Raw genomic sequence first — 19,020 nt, forward strand, 5'->3', positions numbered from 1 at the left:
TGAATTTCCCTATGATAATTCTGCTGCAGAGATTTTCTTTCAAGGAGGAATAACCCACCCTCTTTATAAGGCTGTTATTGGTCTATTCTAACGTAAGGCCACATTACTCAAGCTCTCAGTTCCACTAAAATTCTTTCTTAATTTTCATAATACATTTTCATAGTACAATTCATTATAAAAATAAAAAACCCTCATCAAACTCCCAGCCCCCATGTCCTAGCCTCTCAAGACCAAGGAGTAGTACATTAGACTACCCTTTGAAAACCAGTACCAGTCCATACAAAGTTCTTGCCAACTAGAGAAGAGTGTCCCTGTCTTTGCTAAAAATTCCCAAATCACATGTCATCAATGGCAAAACCCTTTTCTTTCCTTTTTCTTTTTCCCCTTTTTAACAAAGGGACTGACAAAATGCAACTGAAGTCTGCTACGCCAGTGAAAACAGATCCAAGGCCAGCATTAACCCTTAATATTATAGCCTAAAATATTAAGGGCTCCATCCATTATTTAAGGATTTTCACAGCTAGGTGTTACATATCCCTTCCTTCCTCCCGGTTTTCTCATTAGGAACACAGACCATTTTATCCCACAATTCCTGAATTTGGGGCTCCCATTCTCTTTCAGCCACTTTGGACAGTTCAGGGAGGTAAACATCAAAAGACAAGACCTCTTCCTTTCCAAGTATACTCAAATGCACTATTTGCAAGTTGGTAAAAATCCCTATAAGATGAACAGTTAGGCACGTAAGTAGACCATTAAAAATTTAACCTAACCATGAAATTAATGACTAATCAGTACTCTTTGGCCATAAAATCTAGACTATATATTTAATGGGGGATGAAACCTTGGCTTGCCATTCCCAAATTACTTTGTCAAACTTATTTAAGAATCAGGTTTGGGATTTTTCTTTTACATATAACTTGTACTTTTTGCTCAGAATAAAAAAAACAAACAAGGACTACTACAGTTCATTAATACAACTATTAAAATGTTAAAATTCACAGTTATTTTGGTCTTAATATTTTTCACATGTATACATTCAATCATACTGTGTTATTAAGTTATTAGTAGGTTTTCAAAACCACAAGTGCTGGGCAAATAGTACAATAACCGACTGACATTCAAGTAATCATAGCCTGAGAAAATCTGTTATTCTGAAGCTGCAAAAAACATTTTTTTCTCTAAATCCCACTCCACCGTACAAAATAAATAGCAAGAGGCTGCACTGCTGAGGCAGGATTTGACAGATTGGAACCAAGGAAGTGGTTGGAAGTATCGTTTTCACTGAGGGTTACTCAGGGGGAGTAGAATTTAAAAAAAGAGATGCTCACCCAGATAAGTGCTTGAGAGCTCACTTACAAACATGAATAAAGAACCTATAGGGCCTGCAAGGAAATTATGTTTGCATCTCCCCACAGCTTTCCAAATTAAAACCACAAATGCAATCTGATGCTCACAAGGCTGTGCAAAGGACAGTACCTGAATTCAGATTAGTACTGAAGGAACAACTAAGTAAAAGGCATTCAGTAGTAAGGATGACTTGTGAAACAGAAGGTTAACAGAACTAGTGGGTGAATAGACAGCAGGGAAACATGCCAAAATGGATGTCATTTTAAAATGCTCCTCTTGTTTGATAACAACTGGCTTATTCTTTCAACAGACACAGAGTCCTAGGACAACCTGCCCAGCCCTTGCAATGAACGGAGTTAGTCAGTGCTTGCAGTAGAGATTTCGAGTCTCCTCTGCACAGAGCTGGCATTTCTGGTCTGGCTGCCTTCACTTTTTTTCCACGCAACGGGGTCTCCGAGGCTCCCGGGAGTTTTGAAAAAGGCCTCGTGATGTGCAGGACGAATGCTCTTGGGAGTGAGGGGAGCTGTCGAAGGCTGTTTGGGAAACAAAACCAAAGTGTTTTAGCAGCGTTTTGTCAAAGCCTACATGCAAGCACACAAATGGAATAGTTCGTTGCCATTGAGGCCTCTGCCCTGCCACATATAGGGACCTATGCCACACAATGTGTGCATAAGCTTCACACGAAGAGACATAGGCTCTGTCCTGCTTTTTGTTCTCAGGTTGCGTGGCAGCACCTCACTGAAAGCCTCCATCTCACTTCCAGCTTAAACATATTCATAACATATTCGTTCTTATACCAATGCTGTCCTTCGAAGTGCTCTTTTCCGTCCCAGACATTTTACTCACTTTGATTATTTGTTAGCATCAAAACAGGTCTAAAAAGGAGAATCCTACACCCAAGCCACTTCTTTTTTAAGAGCCATAACCTAACCATAACCTAGGAGCCATTACTGTAACCTCTAACAAACCGCAACCAGGTTGGCTGCCATTAAGCCTATATTGAGTCTATATTATAACCCTTTTCTAAAGCTTGGAAAGAACAAATATAAAACACTCACAAACCCTGTAAAAGCCCAATCTATTTGTAATTGCATTAGGCAACAGTAAAAATAAATAAATAAATAAGAAACTTTAAAAATTAAACTCAGTGCTAAAATGGCCCTGCAATAGCTGTAAAGAGCTGGGTAACATTGAGTGACAGGATGGTTTCATATCATTCATTGTATGCCAGATAAATTAATCCTTCTCCACTTTTGAATTTCTTTTGCCATTTATTTTACCCCATGCCCCAAATTTATGAGAATATCTGTATTAAAAGATAGACAAAACACTAAAATCTGTGCTTTCTCCCAGTTTCAGTCTCATGTTGCTATTAAAAGTTCCATTACTGAGCAAACAGAGAGCATAGCAGGGATTAGGTCACCTGCACACTACTGTCTAAGACAATTTTTCAGTCAGCTGACTCCTGAATTATAACAAATAATCATCCTGACTATCTGTTTCTGTAGCTATTGCATAACGATTTTCTAATGGAAATATATTACTGGAGAAAAAAATGGTTCAGATTTCTGGGGACAAAAATTACAACTCATTTTTTTTCTCTATTCCAATAAGATTTTAAAATGCACCACTGTGTTGCTCAGTGCCAAACATGTTCTTCACTGTGCTATGTTTCTAATGCTGCTGTGAGCACCCCCATCCCTACAGATGGGCATGGAAACTAAGGAGAAGAGACGAGCCCCCAGCCTGTCATGCTGACACAGAGCCAGGCGCCAGCTCCGCCGGCTTCCTCCAGCCTCACTGCCTCAGCACCGTTATTTCCCTGTCGCTCCATGACCTTTTTTAATTTCCTTACCTGCTGCAGTTTCAGGAGGGTCACAGGATGCCCCATATACACGGGGGAGTCCAGTTTAACAGCACTGCCAGCCCTGGCTAGCACAGGACTCAGGTGCACAGGGGGCTGAGCTGGTTGCTGCAGGTCTGGAGGTGACTGCGAGGCCTTTGGAGGCACCACTGCCGTGGGGCCGAGGAAAACGGGCGCTGCAGATGCCAGGCCAGACACACCGAGATTCAGGGAGGCAGCAGCTGGGAAGGAACCATCAGGAACTGGGGAAAGAGGGCTGGGAATCGCGGGAGAGCAGACGAGCGGGAAGGAAGCCAAGGCTGCTGACGGCACCACGACACAGGGGACGCTCAGAGAAGGTAAGTGGCTCGCAGCCAGGCCAACAGCACCAGGGGCTTGGTTTGCAGAGAACAGGAAATTAAGACTGCTTAATCCTAAACCAAAGAGAGAGAAAAACAAAGCATTAATGCAGTGGACAAATTGGAATTAAGCTCTTACAGCTTCATCTAGACAGGAGAGATCACAACAAAAAAGGTTGCCCAGGAAGAAACAAAACTGTGCGAGGTGAAAAGCAGTGTTTGCTTTTGATCTGCTCAGTCAGGCTTCCTCTCCTCACCTACCTCCACCTGCTGCCAGGTCAGTATCTCCGCACCCATTTACTTTGTCCCTACTAAGTACCAGCCACCCTTTGATGGGCTATGCTTCTAAACTTCAGTCAAAACCAACATTTTAGCTAAACAAACACTTGTCTTATTAACAGGAATCGCACGCTCTCAAAACATGAAACATACACTTGGCTCTAAAATGAGAAAAACAAAACAAGAACAACCCTGAAGATACATACCCTACAGACACTCATTTTTCTCAGTGGAAATACTAGCATCTCTATCTAGAGGTTCACTGGTTCCCAGTTTGTCTGACCTTCCAGAACACCAAGATCAACTCTTTCAAACTGAGAGTCTCCATCCAGTAAGCTGCTTCGCATAACTGAAATCCCATAAACCCCACTTAGCTTCAGCTGACTCTGTGGGAACAGAGGACGTGCTGCAGGTTCTCGTGGCTGCTGCTTTAGCCTTTTGTTCCTTGTGGCACAAAAACAACCTTCCACTTCACACAGACATGGTCACAAAAAAGAGCAGACATGACATCCTCTGGCAGCATTTGCAGTTGCTTCCCCCCAGCCCCACTGGGCCTGCCAGCAGGCTCAGCTACATTCCCCCACTTTGGTTTCTCTCGTTATCCAGGTGTCAGGAAAAGCACCGAGCTCGTGGCTAACCCTATTGTTAGGGCAGCTAACCCTGTCGGCAGCGCTGTTACACCCCTCCGGCTGTCTGATGCACCAGCACTAGATCCCCCTTTCTGATACCAGAGGCGTGCCCTTTCTGCTGGCTGGCACCACGCAGGTAGCAATTAGAGGCACACACTGCTTTCCAAATGACTGTTCCCTCAAAACATGCAGGCAGGTTCTGTTAGGGCACGGAGTTACAAAACTTCAGGCTGCAGCACTGTGGTAGATTCTGATGCCAAAATGCTGAACTTCGTCCTTGAAGTCCCCAAGCCCTTATATGAAATGTGGGTAACATTTCACACTTTGCAGGGCTGATTTCATCCTCTTTCCCCTGAAAGAGACTTTCTTTTTTTTCTAGTTTCTCCCTCTTCCAAAGTAGCAGAGAATCAGAAACACATTGATACTAAAAGGGGCAGGACATGTAGCATCAACACATGAAAACTATTTAGCCTTATCTGGTACCTCAAAAAATGCTGTATTTTCAGAAGACAGCAGTTCAACTGGAGTCACGAGAACTCAGGATTATTAAACTACTGCTGAGACTTGCTGACTCTTTTTGTAATGTCCCCAAATACAGGCTTATGGACCATACTGGGCCATATATGCACTTATAGGCCTATCTGTAGGTGTTCCCATTCAAGCAGCTCAGTGAACAGATGCAGACGACCCAAGGGCCTCTCCATCTGATAGCTGTCCTTACCAGCGGTAGGTTGAACATAGAGATACTGTGGTGGGAAGGGTTGATTGGCATTTTCTTTACAGATGTGCTCTTTTCCTGGAGAGGGTTCACTGGGGTCTTTATTCCGAGAGGCTCTTCCTTGCTCCTGAGGGTCTAAAGAATTAGTAGTCTCCTTGTCTTCAGACTCTGGAGCAATAGGAGTTGTGAGGTCAAGATGAAAAGTTTCTAGATGTACAGCAGATGTAGAGCCACTTCCTGGGGTAGATTCTGCCTCAGGTGACTGAAAGGGCTCCTAAGCAAAAACATAAGAGGAAATGAGAAGTCCACATTTAAAAAACAGAGAATGATGTCTCATCTAGAGTTGAGGGTGCACCTGTGCAAAGAGGCAGTGCAAGAGCTGTGACTAGCAAGTCAGGGAGTTACAAGTCCTGTTTTGAGGGTCTCGAGAGCAACTTCAGTGATGCTTGAGCCCTGTTCCCGGGTCTGTAGTTCACTTTCAATACTTGGAAATATTAGATTCTTTAGAAATATCTGAGCTGGCGATTTTATTTTTATTAATAAGAAGGCAAATCTCCTGTTTACGCTGGCATGAGCTTGAGCCTGAGCCCTATTTCGGCAGATAAGAGAACTGTGGGCGAGATGCATTTAATCTCCACCACTAAGCTCTCTTGCACCCATCTACTGTGCACAATATCAGGCTTAAAAGGGAGGAACCTGGGCTGGAGAGTAGGGGGAAGGTACAAACAACATTCTCTGGAGCTCAGTGGACTAAGCAATGCTGCTGCTGCCTGGGGAATACCCAGCTGAGAGGGGAGGATGAGGAAGAATATTCACATTGATCTCTTCCCCTCTGGTAGGCTCTTCTGTTTAATACAACCACCAAGATATCGATTCCAAAGACCAGCTGAGCTGTTCACTACACAAAGCAATCAGAACACATTTTTCCCCGGAAGTGTAAAAACATCTTCCAGTTAATACCCACACTTCTTGCACAGCACCCTTGTAATTTCCTTAATATGTGAGAGACAGCACTTGAATCTGTAACAGAAACCTGCTTCAAAAAGCGCTGACTTGGGTGTAAGTTTCTCCTTTCACTCCTTTACCTTGGGTACTACAAGAGAGAGTGGGATGTTGCTCTGTTCCAGAGGCTGCTTTTTAGCAAGAGGCTCCTCGTTGTCCGCAGGGGCAGAGGGGGACGGGCACGGGTGGGAGCTCCGTTTCTGGGAGTGAACTGGAGCTTCCGCAGCCTGGGCTTTGTGTGGTGAGACCCCTTCCCTGGCACTCCTGTTCCCTGCATTTCCTGCAGCAGAGGGGCTCTCCTTCAGGACACTTTCCTGGAGACTGCCACACAGCATGAAAAGGGAGGAAGAGGGGAAGCACAGGAAAGGCTGGTTGGGGAGCAGGGTAGGTTTTCCATTTTCCGTTTTGGAGGCTTCTCGAACAGGAGGCTGCAGAGCTTGGCTGCTGACGCCGTTTGGTAGCGAGAGGCCCGGCACATCTGACTGAACCACCGGGAACAATGCGTGAGGCAAAGGCTTAAGGCAAAAATCAGAGTCCCCTGGAACCGGAAGAAGGGAGAGAGGCGAATTTATGCTTTGGTTCCTTCCTGAATTTAAGGTCATTTCTGTGGCACAAGCTTTATTCCTAAAAAAAAAAAAAAAGGACAGGAGGAAAAAAAGCTTAGTCCAAAAGTAATCGCATATACCATCTTTAAAATCAAACAGGTATATTCATAGTCATAAGGGAGGAAAATACCCAGTTAAAACCTACTAATTTTAAACACTTTTCAGGAAGGGTAATTTTTTATTATGTCAAATTACATAGAAGCAGACTCACCAATTTTTTGGCAGAACTGTGATTTAGTGCTTTCAGTTGCACTTGACTGGAGTAGAAAGGGGTACCAAGGAGCTATAACTGGCACGCACAGATAAATTCAAATTGGATTAAGTGTGGAGAAGACCCACTAATATGATAGATGGCTCTTCCATAGGATGCTTTGTTCAGCCCACCTAAATAACAGGTCAAAGGAGACAGGGATGCTTGATATAAGCACACCTGAGATGAAAAACTACTGAAGCTAAAGAACAGCAGTTGCACAAGTACAGGTAGGTATAAACTGCCCATGAGTAAGCTGAAGCTGTGAAATAGGGGAAAAAAAAGCTTTTAATTATCAGAGCAGCAAAGTTGGTCCACAATCTGACAGAATAGTAATAGGTACAAAAGAGTTTGGAGGTGGATCAGTTTATAATCTTGATTTTTCTATATTAAAGCTTTAGTGCATGTTTGAATGAATTGTCTACAGAAAAGAAATGCCATACTGAGACCTATCAGAATTAAAATAGCAATTATGGGACTCTGGCGTTTTCCAAACACAACAAACACCAAGGTGAAACTGGACAGGAGCTTTACAGGCCAACTTACCTAATATCTTCAATTTTCTGCCTACAGGTAGTTGTTAGATCTGCCATTTTGGAACAATATTCATCTGAGTTCACATTACAAGCTGAAACAATAAAGGAACATTCAATTAATTGCAGGCAGTTTTACCTAATTGTCATATAAAATAAAGGATTACTTTTTTATTCTGGCACATTTTTATAACATTCACTAATCACCTTCAGCTAGTACTTGCAAACTCTGAGCCCTCAGTTCTTCTGGAGAAGTGCCCAGCGGGGAGCTGTGAAAGGACCTGTAATCACTCTATCACTGCTAAGAGCTCTCCATTGGATTGCTACAGAAAACTCCACTGTATTTGGGACCACGAAATAAAGGAAACTTTTCTGTCTAAAGAGTCCTTCTTTATCTATGCCAAATTTTAACAGAAGAAATAGTACTACAGGTGTACTTAGTGGAGAAGAGAAACATTTATCAGAAAAAAAAAAGTGGATTCAAGGCAGTAAGGCCCACATTGATTTAAGTACTTGATTGAGGCGTTCAAATTAGGAACCTCATCATGTGGGAAACACAGGCACCTCCCAATGCTAATTCACATATTTAATCAGTCTGATTCTCCCAGCTAACAGCCTTAAGTTGGTGGCCTAGCATTTGTGCAGACCCAGTGGGATACAGAAGAATATGTCACTGTGGTAGTTACCTAGCTTCCCTTGGTGTGGGCTGTTAGGCTCAGAAAGGAGCTTCTTTTTGGTCCCTTCCCAAGGCTGTGCATCATTAAGTGAAGCGTGACGGGTGAACCTTTGCTTTCCACTAGCACAGGTCGGATACGGGGCACAGGCTTCCCTCTGTATGTCTGGTAGATGATCAGATGTTGGGCTATGCCCTCTTGGCTTCTCTGCAGGTATGTAATTTTATACAAGTCATTCAGGGAACACAGCTTGTCTTCTAGGCTTCTTTCATGTCACTGAACTTGGACATATGAGAAGCAGTAATCTCGAAGGCAGCTCAAACCCCACAACATTGAAGAAGGCCAAGCTCCCTAAGCAGGGATATAAGATAAAGGCTTCCCTCCTTTCCACTCTCTGGCAGCCCTAAGCAGCATCTACACTCCAGTGCAAGCATGCAGAAGGAAAGGGCACAAAGATGACATTAACAATATCCTTTATTTTTGATTCTAGGACTGGCCTGCCCAATTAGAAAATATAGAGCAAAAGGGCTCTCCTTTGCACTGGCTTCTAGGCAAGAATTAGCAGCTTAAAGATGCTCTCACCAATCCCTCTTTTCTTTACAGGTAAATCTTCTGTATTAGGGCACATGTACAAGCAGTCCACACTCTCTCTCCCATAACTCCGGTCTCTGAGCATATAATCTAATAAGGGCAAATTCTGAGCTGGCCAGAAGTTAATAATCACAAGGCATGCGTACTGCACACGGTGAATGCAGAGACGTTCTTTACACACAGAAACCCACCCTTTGCAGTTTGAAAGGAAGTGTCAAAGCAAAGGAAAAGAGCAGGTTACCTTTCTTTCCTCTAAATTCCACAGGCCCAATCCACTTGAAGGCTGGTTTGCGCCCCCGCTCCTCTGTGACATGAACTTTCTTTATCAAGCCTAGACTGGTGAGAACATTGGCAATATCATACAGCCTTCGTACCTTCGCTAATAAAAAAGAGGGACAGAAAGAGCCAAGATGGTCACATTTACAACGCATATTTACAAGACAGTTTAATTCCAGAATGTGCCTGTTGATTTCACAGATGAAGGAAAAAGTTCAGACATGGACACTTCTCCTGGATTAATTCCTACGTATCCTGCCATGCTAGTTCCCACTCCCAGCTCCTTCAGTATGTGCTCAGCTCTTTTTGGTGATTTTTAGCATTACATGATCAGCCTGCCCAGGAAAGGCAGTAAGCTCCCTGAGGGGCAAAGATGAGCACCTGGATACAAGAGGCTCACAAGTTTGCACAGTTGATCACAAGAGGATCCACATCTGTGGAGTTCTACATGAAGCACTCTTAGAAAAAAATCTGACTCCAGTGAATCATACGTTCGAACTGGATACGATGCCAACAGATCGTTCAGCTCAACTCCTCACTCCAGTACTCAAGGTAGAAATTTATGACTGAAATGCTAGTATGTTATTTAAAAAAAAAAAAAAACAGAATAGTGCCATGCAGATTTGAAAAATCTGGGGTGGGGGAGAAAAGGAGAACTTACAAATTTATGTAGGAAAAAAATTCCATTCAAGTAAGGAACAAATTTCCACAAGTTTTGAGAAATTGAGAAAGCTACAGAAAATAAGGTGTTAAAGTAAAAAAAAAAAAAAAAAAAACACATTCTCCTGATTTTTTTTTTAATTTTGAAATTAAATGTTGAAGATATTTGTCAAACTGACCCTTTCTCACCCCAAGGTCAGTTTTCACAGCCTGGCATTTCCAATTACAATAAACCATATTTCAGCTAAAGATTCCTGACCCCCTCTTGCTGTTACTTACTGGTGTCACTACAAACATGCCCCCTTTTTTTTTTTTTTTTTTTTTTTACTCACTGATTGATTCCTCTCTCAACAGCCATACTTACTTTTAAATTTGCTGTGGTCCACTGTATCCTGGCTTTCTTCTATCAGTATCTTTGCTGCGATGTCGAGAGTGACTATCTTGGTCTTGGAGACAAGGAACAGCATCACAAACTTTTGGCTCATAATCCGCAACGACTTGTCCTTTCTGCTGTTTGCAGATGCTGTGTTACAAATAATACCCAAGCCTCTTAGCATATGTCATCCAGCATAGGCAAAAAAGCGTTAAGTAGGTTTCTCATACATAAAAGGGGCAACACATTTCCTTGGTGGAAAGCAGAAATCTTTTGAGAGGCAGCAAATAACTGATAAAGCAGACAGAAGTGTCTCTTCAAAAGGCAATAAAGAATAAAGCTTACAGGAACAGCATTTAGGAAGTCACACTCCAAAGCTGATTCTGTATTACATTACACAGTTTTGAGCCACTGTAATTGTATGCCTCCAATGGACTTTATACTAAAACATTATGTATATAAGGGCCACATGTAAACAGTGGACAAATGGAACATGGAACCTTCTGTCAAAGTACTGTCTGCTATAAATGGGAAAAAATGAAGAATCAGTGTTAGGCAGAAGCTCCTGCTAGTCCAGAGGATAGAGGGAAAGTTGCAGAAGAGACTTTCCCTCTATCCTCTGGACTAGCAGGAGCTTCTGCCTAACACTGATTCTACATTTTTTCCCACTCATAGCTAGGGTTAGAAGGACCAGTTCTGTCTCCTCAGAAGTTTTATTCTTTAATTTAAAAGCAAAACAAAGGGAAAAAAGTCACACAGTATATTGGAGAAAGATTCGTGTCTCTGTATCACATAACATCCATTACTCATCTTACCAGAGGTGCAATCTGGTTCTGAAAAGTCAAGCAGTGGTTTGTCTTGAGAATCTAGATTTGTGTCCTTTCTCCTTTCTCCAAAGGTATAGTCCAGGTCCTGCTCCTTGTGCTGAAAGAAGGCCATTAGCTCTCCATACTGCAACTCTCCTGCTTCCTGAAGCCTTTTCAGAGTTTGACCTAAGTTGTGCCGGCCATGCCAACAGTACTGGTTCTTGGCCACACGGCTAACCAAGTGCAGCGATTCCAGGACATTCACTATATCGTAGATTCGTCTCCGCTCAACTCCTGTTTTGAAGGGGAAGAATGAAAGAGATATAGCAACTCATCTAGTTTTAACATGTTTTTCAGCAGAAGCTGCACAGAGAACAGGCTATTCTCTATAAAAGTGTCACCCTTCATGATCTTCTGTTGGGCACATTAAATCAAACTGAATTTGCACAGCCAGAACCAGTTTGCGCATAGCTGGGCCCACGGTCGAGTGCTCTTTGTCTATATTTAATACAGTTAGTGGCTAGCCCAACCCTGGCTGAGGCTTAAAACATCTACACTATCTTTAGAAGACCTGGCAGCAGTCTACTCAGTCCCACTCACCAGAACTACCCAGGATGCATGACTGCTAGCTCTTTTCCAAAGCCTTCCAGAGCCACTTGGGTCCTTCTTATGTCATACAGAGGGCAGGAAAAGGATCTAGTCTGACACGGACACAGGGCAGATACAGAAGCCTGCTCCTACAGATGGAGCCTATTCTTACTCCCTACTGGCATGAACAAGGCTGGGGGCTGACTGTGAGCAGGCCGTTGGCTCCAGTGCTGCTGCTCAGGGCTGTCTGCAGCACGACACCGCCTGCAACGTGCTGCTGGCACCTGAAGTCCCCTAACTGCTAAGAGCAGCTGAGCACAACAAGTGTTAGCCAAAGGCGAGGAGTTTGAAAGGCTGCTCTAGGGAAGGCAAGGCCTCGATGCGTCTGCTTACGCATCTGGAAAATATGGATATTACTTACCAGCCTCAAATGGATATTAGAACAAATAATTCAGAAGTATTTCCAAGTGTATAGAGATCTTGGAGTGAAACATGCTCCAGACATACAGAGTACAACTCACACCCTGGTGTGCCTCCAATGCCAGTGGCATAACCCCTTCTGCAGCCTTTCCACAGGCAGGACCTCAGTGAACACAGCATTACAGATCTGAGGCAAAAGCTGCAGCACAGGCATTTGTTAAATTGACAGGTAATTTTGTGATCCTTGAAGGAAGTGGATGTGGACCAGCAAGGAAGTGGAAAACAGAAGAGCAAACATATGCTTTTCTGACAGGTGCAATCCACAGGAGCCAAGTTTCAAAACAAAATTTCTAGTCTTAAGGAAAGGAAGGCAATGCCACAGAATAAAGCACTACTTGTGTTCAGCTCGCCCACTTTGGAGCACTCTGGCAGGGACACAAGGAGTAACCACAACATCTAAAAGACTAATTCCCATAAACAGTAATTTGTTAAATTTGTTAACTATTTACTTTATCTGAGTTCTCTCCCATTCTCTTAATTTACCAAGGCTACTACATGAATATTTCAGGAACTTCCTTACTAGAATTACAGGGGACATCCCTCTCCTATTTCCTTTCTTCCCAAAGGAAGACTTATTTTATTTTTGCTACCTACTTTCTGTTAAATGTCTGACTTCTAAATAGAGATACACACATACATTTAGTCAGCTGAATTCTAATTTTGTTAAAACCTCACCACCTAAGGGACAAACTCTCTAAAGACCTCTTTCCTTATTGGTGTGACCTGGCCAAGTTTTATTACTCCAAAGTTTTATTACTTTTCTCACATATTTAATTAACCTTTTAGCTCATACCAAACCTAGCAGCAGACCCAGAAAATAGGCTAATTTATGGTTCCTCCATGCCTTAATACAACACATTTTCTTATTCCACTCTCGCACATCTCTTCTGCTAATCTCCCATCACAAGACAATTCTTAAGATAACCTTGATACATGAGATCTTGGAAGGTATAATGTCAGGCACATTACTGAATAAAGTTCAGTAAATTGAAAATTCAAAAAAGCATCAATGTTTGTAAACAGCTGGAGAACTTACTTCTCTAGTAAAAAGTGCTATCGGAAAGCAGATTTCAAAATGGTAGCATTATTAAGCAGTAAAGACACTTATAAATATTAGTCAATTCCAGCTCTTGTTTAATACAATTAGAAGAGCACCCAGACCCAAGGAAATGCAGACCTTGAATGTACAGTGTAAGAGGGAGGGTCCTTTACAGGCCTTTCTATAAGAGGTACCCTAGGCAACCAGAGTTACCCCATTTTTGCAGATATACATACCAAGAATTGAAGCCACTTCATCCAAAGAAATAGTAGTTTTTTCTGTAGACAATGGGTAACTTGGATAGCGGGCTAGAAACTTTTGGCACAAGAGTCCTAAGCTTTTCTGTTTTCTGCTGGGCCTCTGCTTTTCAAATTCATCAACCGCGCTGTCGTCTACCATATCATACTGTTAAAAAATAAATGTTATCCCTTTAGTGCAGAGCTCTAGAAGCAAGGCATAGCCAAGGGAGGCATATTTCAGAGGTTAACCATATTCAAGCTCAGACTTTCCAAGAAGGAAAAATAAAACATGGGCTTCTTAGAAGCACAGCACCCGAGCGACACACTTCTGCAGGCAAGCTCATTTTAATCTAGTGTCTCATACAAATGATGACCACAGGAAACCTCTTAACCTACCAGCTCATAAGTTAATGGTCATGTATCAGAAAATAAACAGGTAGAAGCAAACACTCAGAACTAGCAGATGGTAAGATCTAATTTAGAAGGAATATTTCTTTCTGAGACAATGAGGAAGAATACTCCCTGCAATATCTTTGGATCTCTTAAGTTAGAAGACAGACAAACCTTTAGAGATTTTCTACAAAACCTCTTTTGATAAATTTCACTGCCCTTTGGAGTGGTTCTGTAGCTTTAAGATGATGTGGGTGTGATGCTAATTAAGAGATTATAAAGGGCACCACCAAGTCTCTGACCCTTAAGTGAAGCTGCTAACTTAAGGAAAATCAGTGGGATGGACTGAATAAGGTCTTACAACTTCTGCTAAAAACTGATGGCAGGATCATGTAGGAAGGTATGTTTATCACATAAGGCCCAGAAAAATAGACATTTTTTGCATTGGTAATTTGGGGGCTTTGCTTCTCTATGAAAAACAAAAGAAAGCCTTTCCTCTAGTAAAGGCAAGTTGAGTGGTAGTTGTGGAAACAAAAGTTCCCTTGCTTGTAAGATCTTATCTGTCCTTTATTTACTGTGATTAAGTGACTCTGCAGCAGATTTATATCGTATGGAATATCAATATTCTTTAATGTTTCCAGCATACGTTCTTACAATAATGTTTTCCTGTCTTTTTTAAGTTAACTTTCTATGTGGAGAAAATTATCTCTAAGCTTTATTACCTAGAAAATACAAGAACTCTTTATAGTAGCTACCCTAAAAATGCTACATAATTTTAGCAGACTTTTATTATAATTGGCTTAGAATGTAATGTATCTATGTTTAACACAACAAGTATTTTTGCTTGTGTGAAGCTATATTGGGAATTTCCTTTAGAGAACTGCTTGTTCCCTCATGATGATTTTAAGAGAAGAATTCTCCAGATTACAATCATTGTAAATGCTATAAAGTTTGTACTTTTGGACATGATCTGTACCTATCAAGTAACATTTGTCCTTGGCAGGAAGACCCCAGACTGTCATCTTCTCACTGTAGTCACAGGGGAAGGATATTCCACGGGAAATAATTTAGGAAAGGGAAAGTAGTGGTTGTAGTAAAAGGGAAAAATAAATAAACAAAAAACTATAATAATGCTTCATTACAGTTGAGGAATTCATCCTCTCCATTCCTGGAAGTGGAAATGATTTCTTAAAGCGAGAACAGGGGCCAGTCGCACATTTTAACATGTGATCATACTGCCTGATGGTTAGTTTTGGAGCTGGGAGGAGAATGGTTTAAATGACTGCTTTGTCTAGCTTTTGTGAACAAAGACTTCAAAAGTGCAATGAAAAAAAAAATTATGCCTACATTAATCTAATTGCTTTTGAAAATGGTTATGTTGTGCCTAAATATGTTGCTTGCTTGCAAGTAATCTGGCAGATTTTCTGCAATATGGATGGAAAATAGCTTCACAAGTACTTAGGGTGAGGAAACTAGCACATTTAAGCTCTACTTTCTTCTACATCCTTCCTGATCACTAATTTTCAGGATACGTCTCCCTTATTTTTAAGACAGCTGCCTCTAGTCTTGGAAATTCTTATTGGTCTGTTAGTGCTGCATGGACAACTGTCCTTAGAAATAAGCCGTTTTCCATGGGGAGAAAAGGGACCATTGGAGAAAAACCGAGGCTCTATAAAGAAGCTTACTCATTAAAAACAGTCCTTCAGCGTGGCCAGCATCCCAGGTCAATCCCAGGTAGCTGATCATGGTCCCCAGACCGAAAAGATGGAACCAACTGCCATTGGGTTTCTCAGCAGAGCAAGGTATTGCCCTCTCGAACCAGCCTCAGAAATTAGTGGGGTCTTCAACCAAAGCCAACTACAGCAAAACCCCAGCCATGAAAGGCAGACACCCTGAGGGGACTTTTAGGTAAATAAATCAGTATCAATCATAACTGTAATGAGGTCAGCTGCAATAACTGGCCTCTGGAAGGTCTGAGTCCTGACTAAATGCAAAGTAACTGTTGTGAGTCTCACCTGTAAACAATCAGAGGTCTCCTTCTGCTCGCTGTTCTCTATAGGTCTGAAGAGCTCTTTCTTCTTCTCCCTGTCCCTCATGTCAGGGCTAGCAGCACTAATAAGCATCTTTAGGTTAGCAGTGGGGGTCCAGGGATCAGGTTGTGGTCTGTCAGTGAGCTTAACAGGTGTAATTGGATTTCTTTCTGGGGTGCAGCCTTTCTGCTTTGATAGGTCAACTGGTTCATTCTTAATGGGAGTCTTTGGGGCCATCCTGGATCGATCAAATATGTTCTCCTATTTAAAAAAAAAAAAAAAAAAAAAAAAAAGGTTGTTTAGACACAGGAAAGAAAGCAGTCCAACAATCAATTCCTTTGCTCTTATGAAGGTAATCTTAGTGATTCAAGCCAAGGCACTCATTGCTATATTTAGACTAGGCCTTCTGCCTTTGTCAGAAGCAGTAAGACATTATATATGTTAGCATTCTGGAGGTAGCATGTATGAGACACCGCTCTGAATTACAGAAGCTGAGGTCAAGCAGGCAAACCTGTGGCCTCTCAGGCTTTTATGTTCTATCTGTTATCACCTATATCACTCCAGTTATCACTTAAAATTCACCTTAATATCCTATTAATAGGGCATTGTCTTCTCTGAGCTCAACATAATACTTTCCACTGGTTCATAGGTTTATATCCTTGGAATCATGGCTTATGATAGAGATAGAAACTGAAGGAGACATAATATCAGCAAGAAGCTAGTCCAGCTTATAACTTGCTGAAACTGAGTGAAGTCTTTGCAACCACAGTGCCATGTTTCTCTAAACTGCAAACCAGCCTTGAAGTTGTTTGCTCTTCAGTCTAGCTGTGCTTTCTTGGGTGCTGGTCTCAAACTAAGCAAGCCTTCTTTCTCAGACTGGGATTACTACTTAATTTCTTTCAAAGTGAGCTGCATTTTAAAAACCTAACATAACTTTGAGTCTGGATACTGTATCATCTGTTTTTTTTCCACACTGCAGAAAGTAAATTGTAAGAAATTGAATAGCTGCCTGAAAAAAAAAAATGTTAAGTTAGTACAGGTCTGCTGTAAAAACTTAGCAAAGTCAAGTAAAACTTTGCTGTTTGTTTATAGTGATTCAGCTGTAACTAGATGATACTCGGAGTCACCCATCTATGATACTTGGAGTCTAAGTATTTTTATCACCTTACTGGGTACAGTCCAGCTGGAAAAAAAAAAAAGAGATTTACTACTAAATGAGGGAAGCTTTTACTAGGCTCAGTTGTGTAGCACTCAAGCTGGGAATGAAATTGGCACATCAAAGGTATTCTGCTTTGAGCACTGATAAAGAAAACTTTTGCCTATATCCTCCTACAGCTTACCCAAAAGAATGTAAAAGGGCATATTTTATAATTAGCAGTCAGTTAGAACTCACTACACTGTGACAAATAGGGGTCAATCTAGAGGCCATGTCTTTTTTGGGGTTTTTTTTGAATATATGTTCACATGCAGTGGCACTCAATATATTCTTGCAATTTTACATTTGGCAGTGAATCAGCATTTAATCTGTAATGGAGAAAGTCTACTTTGCTGTAAGGTTCATTATGACTGATCATCAATATCAATCATAACCGTAATGAGGCCAGCTGCAATAACCAGAAGTTCTATTACCTCAAATTTTCAAGTTCATGCAAACATATCACAATGAAAAAGTAGTGCCATTACTGCCAGAAGCACACATCTACTATCAGCTTTCAAATCTTGACTTCTTTAATGTCATTAACTGCCTATTAACTTAAATCCTTCTGCATCTTTCTTCCCCTCCCCCTGCTGTTTCAATGTCCTGCAATGCTCTGTCAACTCCTTACTCATTACACTGCAAGGGCAGTGGAAAGAGGCTGTGATCCATCTTGATCTAGAGGTAGATCGTTTAGAAAAGGGCTGGAAAAGTTGGCCCAATGAGCTAAGCATGTAAAGGGGAACTGAAGCAAATCTTGCAAAGGAGCTGAGTCTGTCAACAGCAAAACAAAGCTCTATGATCTTGGGTGGACTAGGACGAAGCACGAAGAGCTTGACCGGCAGGTCATGAGTCTGGGTCTAGTTCAGGAGCAATGATGCCTGAGGCTAAATAACCTCTCAGGGCTAGAGGGGAAGGACAAGTTTGCTGCTCTGGCTGGGCAGCACAGGCCAGCGCATCAGCCTGGGCACACAACTGCATTTATGTGGCTATACTTCTCCCAGCTAGAAGGGGAGCACTGAGGCATCTCCATGGGTCCTGCTGACACGCTCCAAGCGCTGCTGAGTAACGGGACTGTGCTCTACCAGGGTGATTTGAGGCCTGGCCCTCACAAACTAGAGGGCTACGCTATCCGCAGGCAAGTTAAGGCCTGGCACTCGGTTCACTGCTGAGTGGTTAAAGCTGTACACAAACCTCCACCTCACCAATCTGCCGTGACTGCAATGCTAGCAATGAGCCAGTCAGTTTTATGTGTTACCTGAAAGCAAGAAACACTTTCCCTGGCCAACAAGCCCTGTGTGCAATCACTCTGCTTAGTGACAACTGTGATGCAACTCCGGTCACCGGGCCGGAGCATCGCCTGGGGACACCGGGACAGGTACGAGGCCCCTCCACTTGCTTTGCACCCACCAGCCAACATGGCAGGGGCTGGGCCCGGCTGGGGGCCCCAGGGAAGCCGCCCACACCGAGGGGGGACGTTAACCAGGAGAGCGGGATAGGGGAAGGTGCCACTTGCCCCCCGCGGGCCGGGATTTGCCCTCCGCGGTGCTGGACGGCGCCTCCCTCGCACAGGGGGCGAGGGGCAACGTGGCTGCAGCCCGGCCGCGCGCGCGGCCGTTAAGCGGCCGTTAAACGGCAGGTGAGCGCGCGGGGGGAGGGGCGCGGCGCCAGCGCGGGACCCCCCCCCCCCCCCGCCCCGCACACGCGCACCGACCCCTCAGCGCCCCGCTCACCTTGTGCGCGGCCTCCGCCGCGCCGTCCCCGCGGCCCCGCCGCGCCGGCCGCGCGGCCGCCAGCTCCCGCAGCGACAAGCAGCGGCTCGCCTCCATCCGCGCCCGCGCCCGCCTCGCTCACAGCCCACCCCCACCCCCGAAAAAAAAAAAGTAATAAATAGAGAAAACTAAAATAAATTACGCCCGCCGCGCAGCCGGGCCCTCCCGTCCCCCCGCGCCGGCGGAGCGGAGCGCGGCGCCCCTCAGCGCCCGGGGCCGGGGGCTGCCGCCGCCGCCGCCGCCGCTCGCAGCCGCCCGGCGCTCAAGCGGCCGCTTCTGGCGCCCTGAGCCATGGCCGCGGGCGCGGGCCAATCAGGCGCGCCCGCGCCGCCAATGAGCGCG

At 43.5% G+C, this 19,020-nt stretch overlaps 1 protein-coding gene across 1 annotated transcript; it reads right to left on the reverse strand.

The window, feature by feature from the left end:
• Positions 1-1,658: 1,658 nt before the first annotated feature.
• On the reverse strand, positions 1,659-18,735 carry E2F7 (E2F transcription factor 7). The gene is made up of 12 exons (XM_088522983.1): positions 18,640-18,735; positions 15,697-15,972; positions 13,289-13,457; positions 10,955-11,239; positions 10,131-10,289; positions 9,072-9,209; positions 8,252-8,446; positions 7,579-7,660; positions 6,261-6,801; positions 5,179-5,449; positions 3,203-3,624; positions 1,659-1,880 (listed from the first exon to the last, which is right to left on the reverse strand). Exons 1-12 carry the CDS (start codon positions 18,733-18,735, stop codon positions 1,704-1,706), a joined length of 2,811 nt encoding a protein of 936 aa, XP_088379109.1. The 3' UTR covers positions 1,659-1,703.
• Positions 18,736-19,020: the final 285 nt, after the last annotated feature.

Source organism: Tinamus guttatus, unplaced genomic scaffold (assembly GCF_059628265.1).
Source record: "Tinamus guttatus ecotype Peru unplaced genomic scaffold, ASM5962826v1 Tinamus_guttatus_pri_ptg000171l, whole genome shotgun sequence".
Lineage (NCBI taxonomy): Eukaryota > Metazoa > Chordata > Aves > Tinamiformes > Tinamidae > Tinamus > Tinamus guttatus.

What these genes read in the sequence shown, in the direction of transcription:
- E2F7 (XM_088522983.1), bottom strand. Translation starts at nt 18,735, where the DNA reads ATGGAGGCGAGCCGCTGCTTGTCGCTGCGGGAGCTGGCGGCCGCGCGG. An exon ending in AGACCTCTGATTGTTTACAG is followed by an intron (nt 13,458 to 15,696) that starts GTGAGACTCACA and finishes ATTTTTTAACAG; the next exon opens with TATGATATGGTAGACGACAG. An exon ending in CTATGTTCAACCTACCGCTG is followed by an intron (nt 3,625 to 5,178) that starts GTAAGGACAGCT and finishes TCTTTGGTTTAG; the next exon opens with GATTAAGCAGTCTTAATTTC.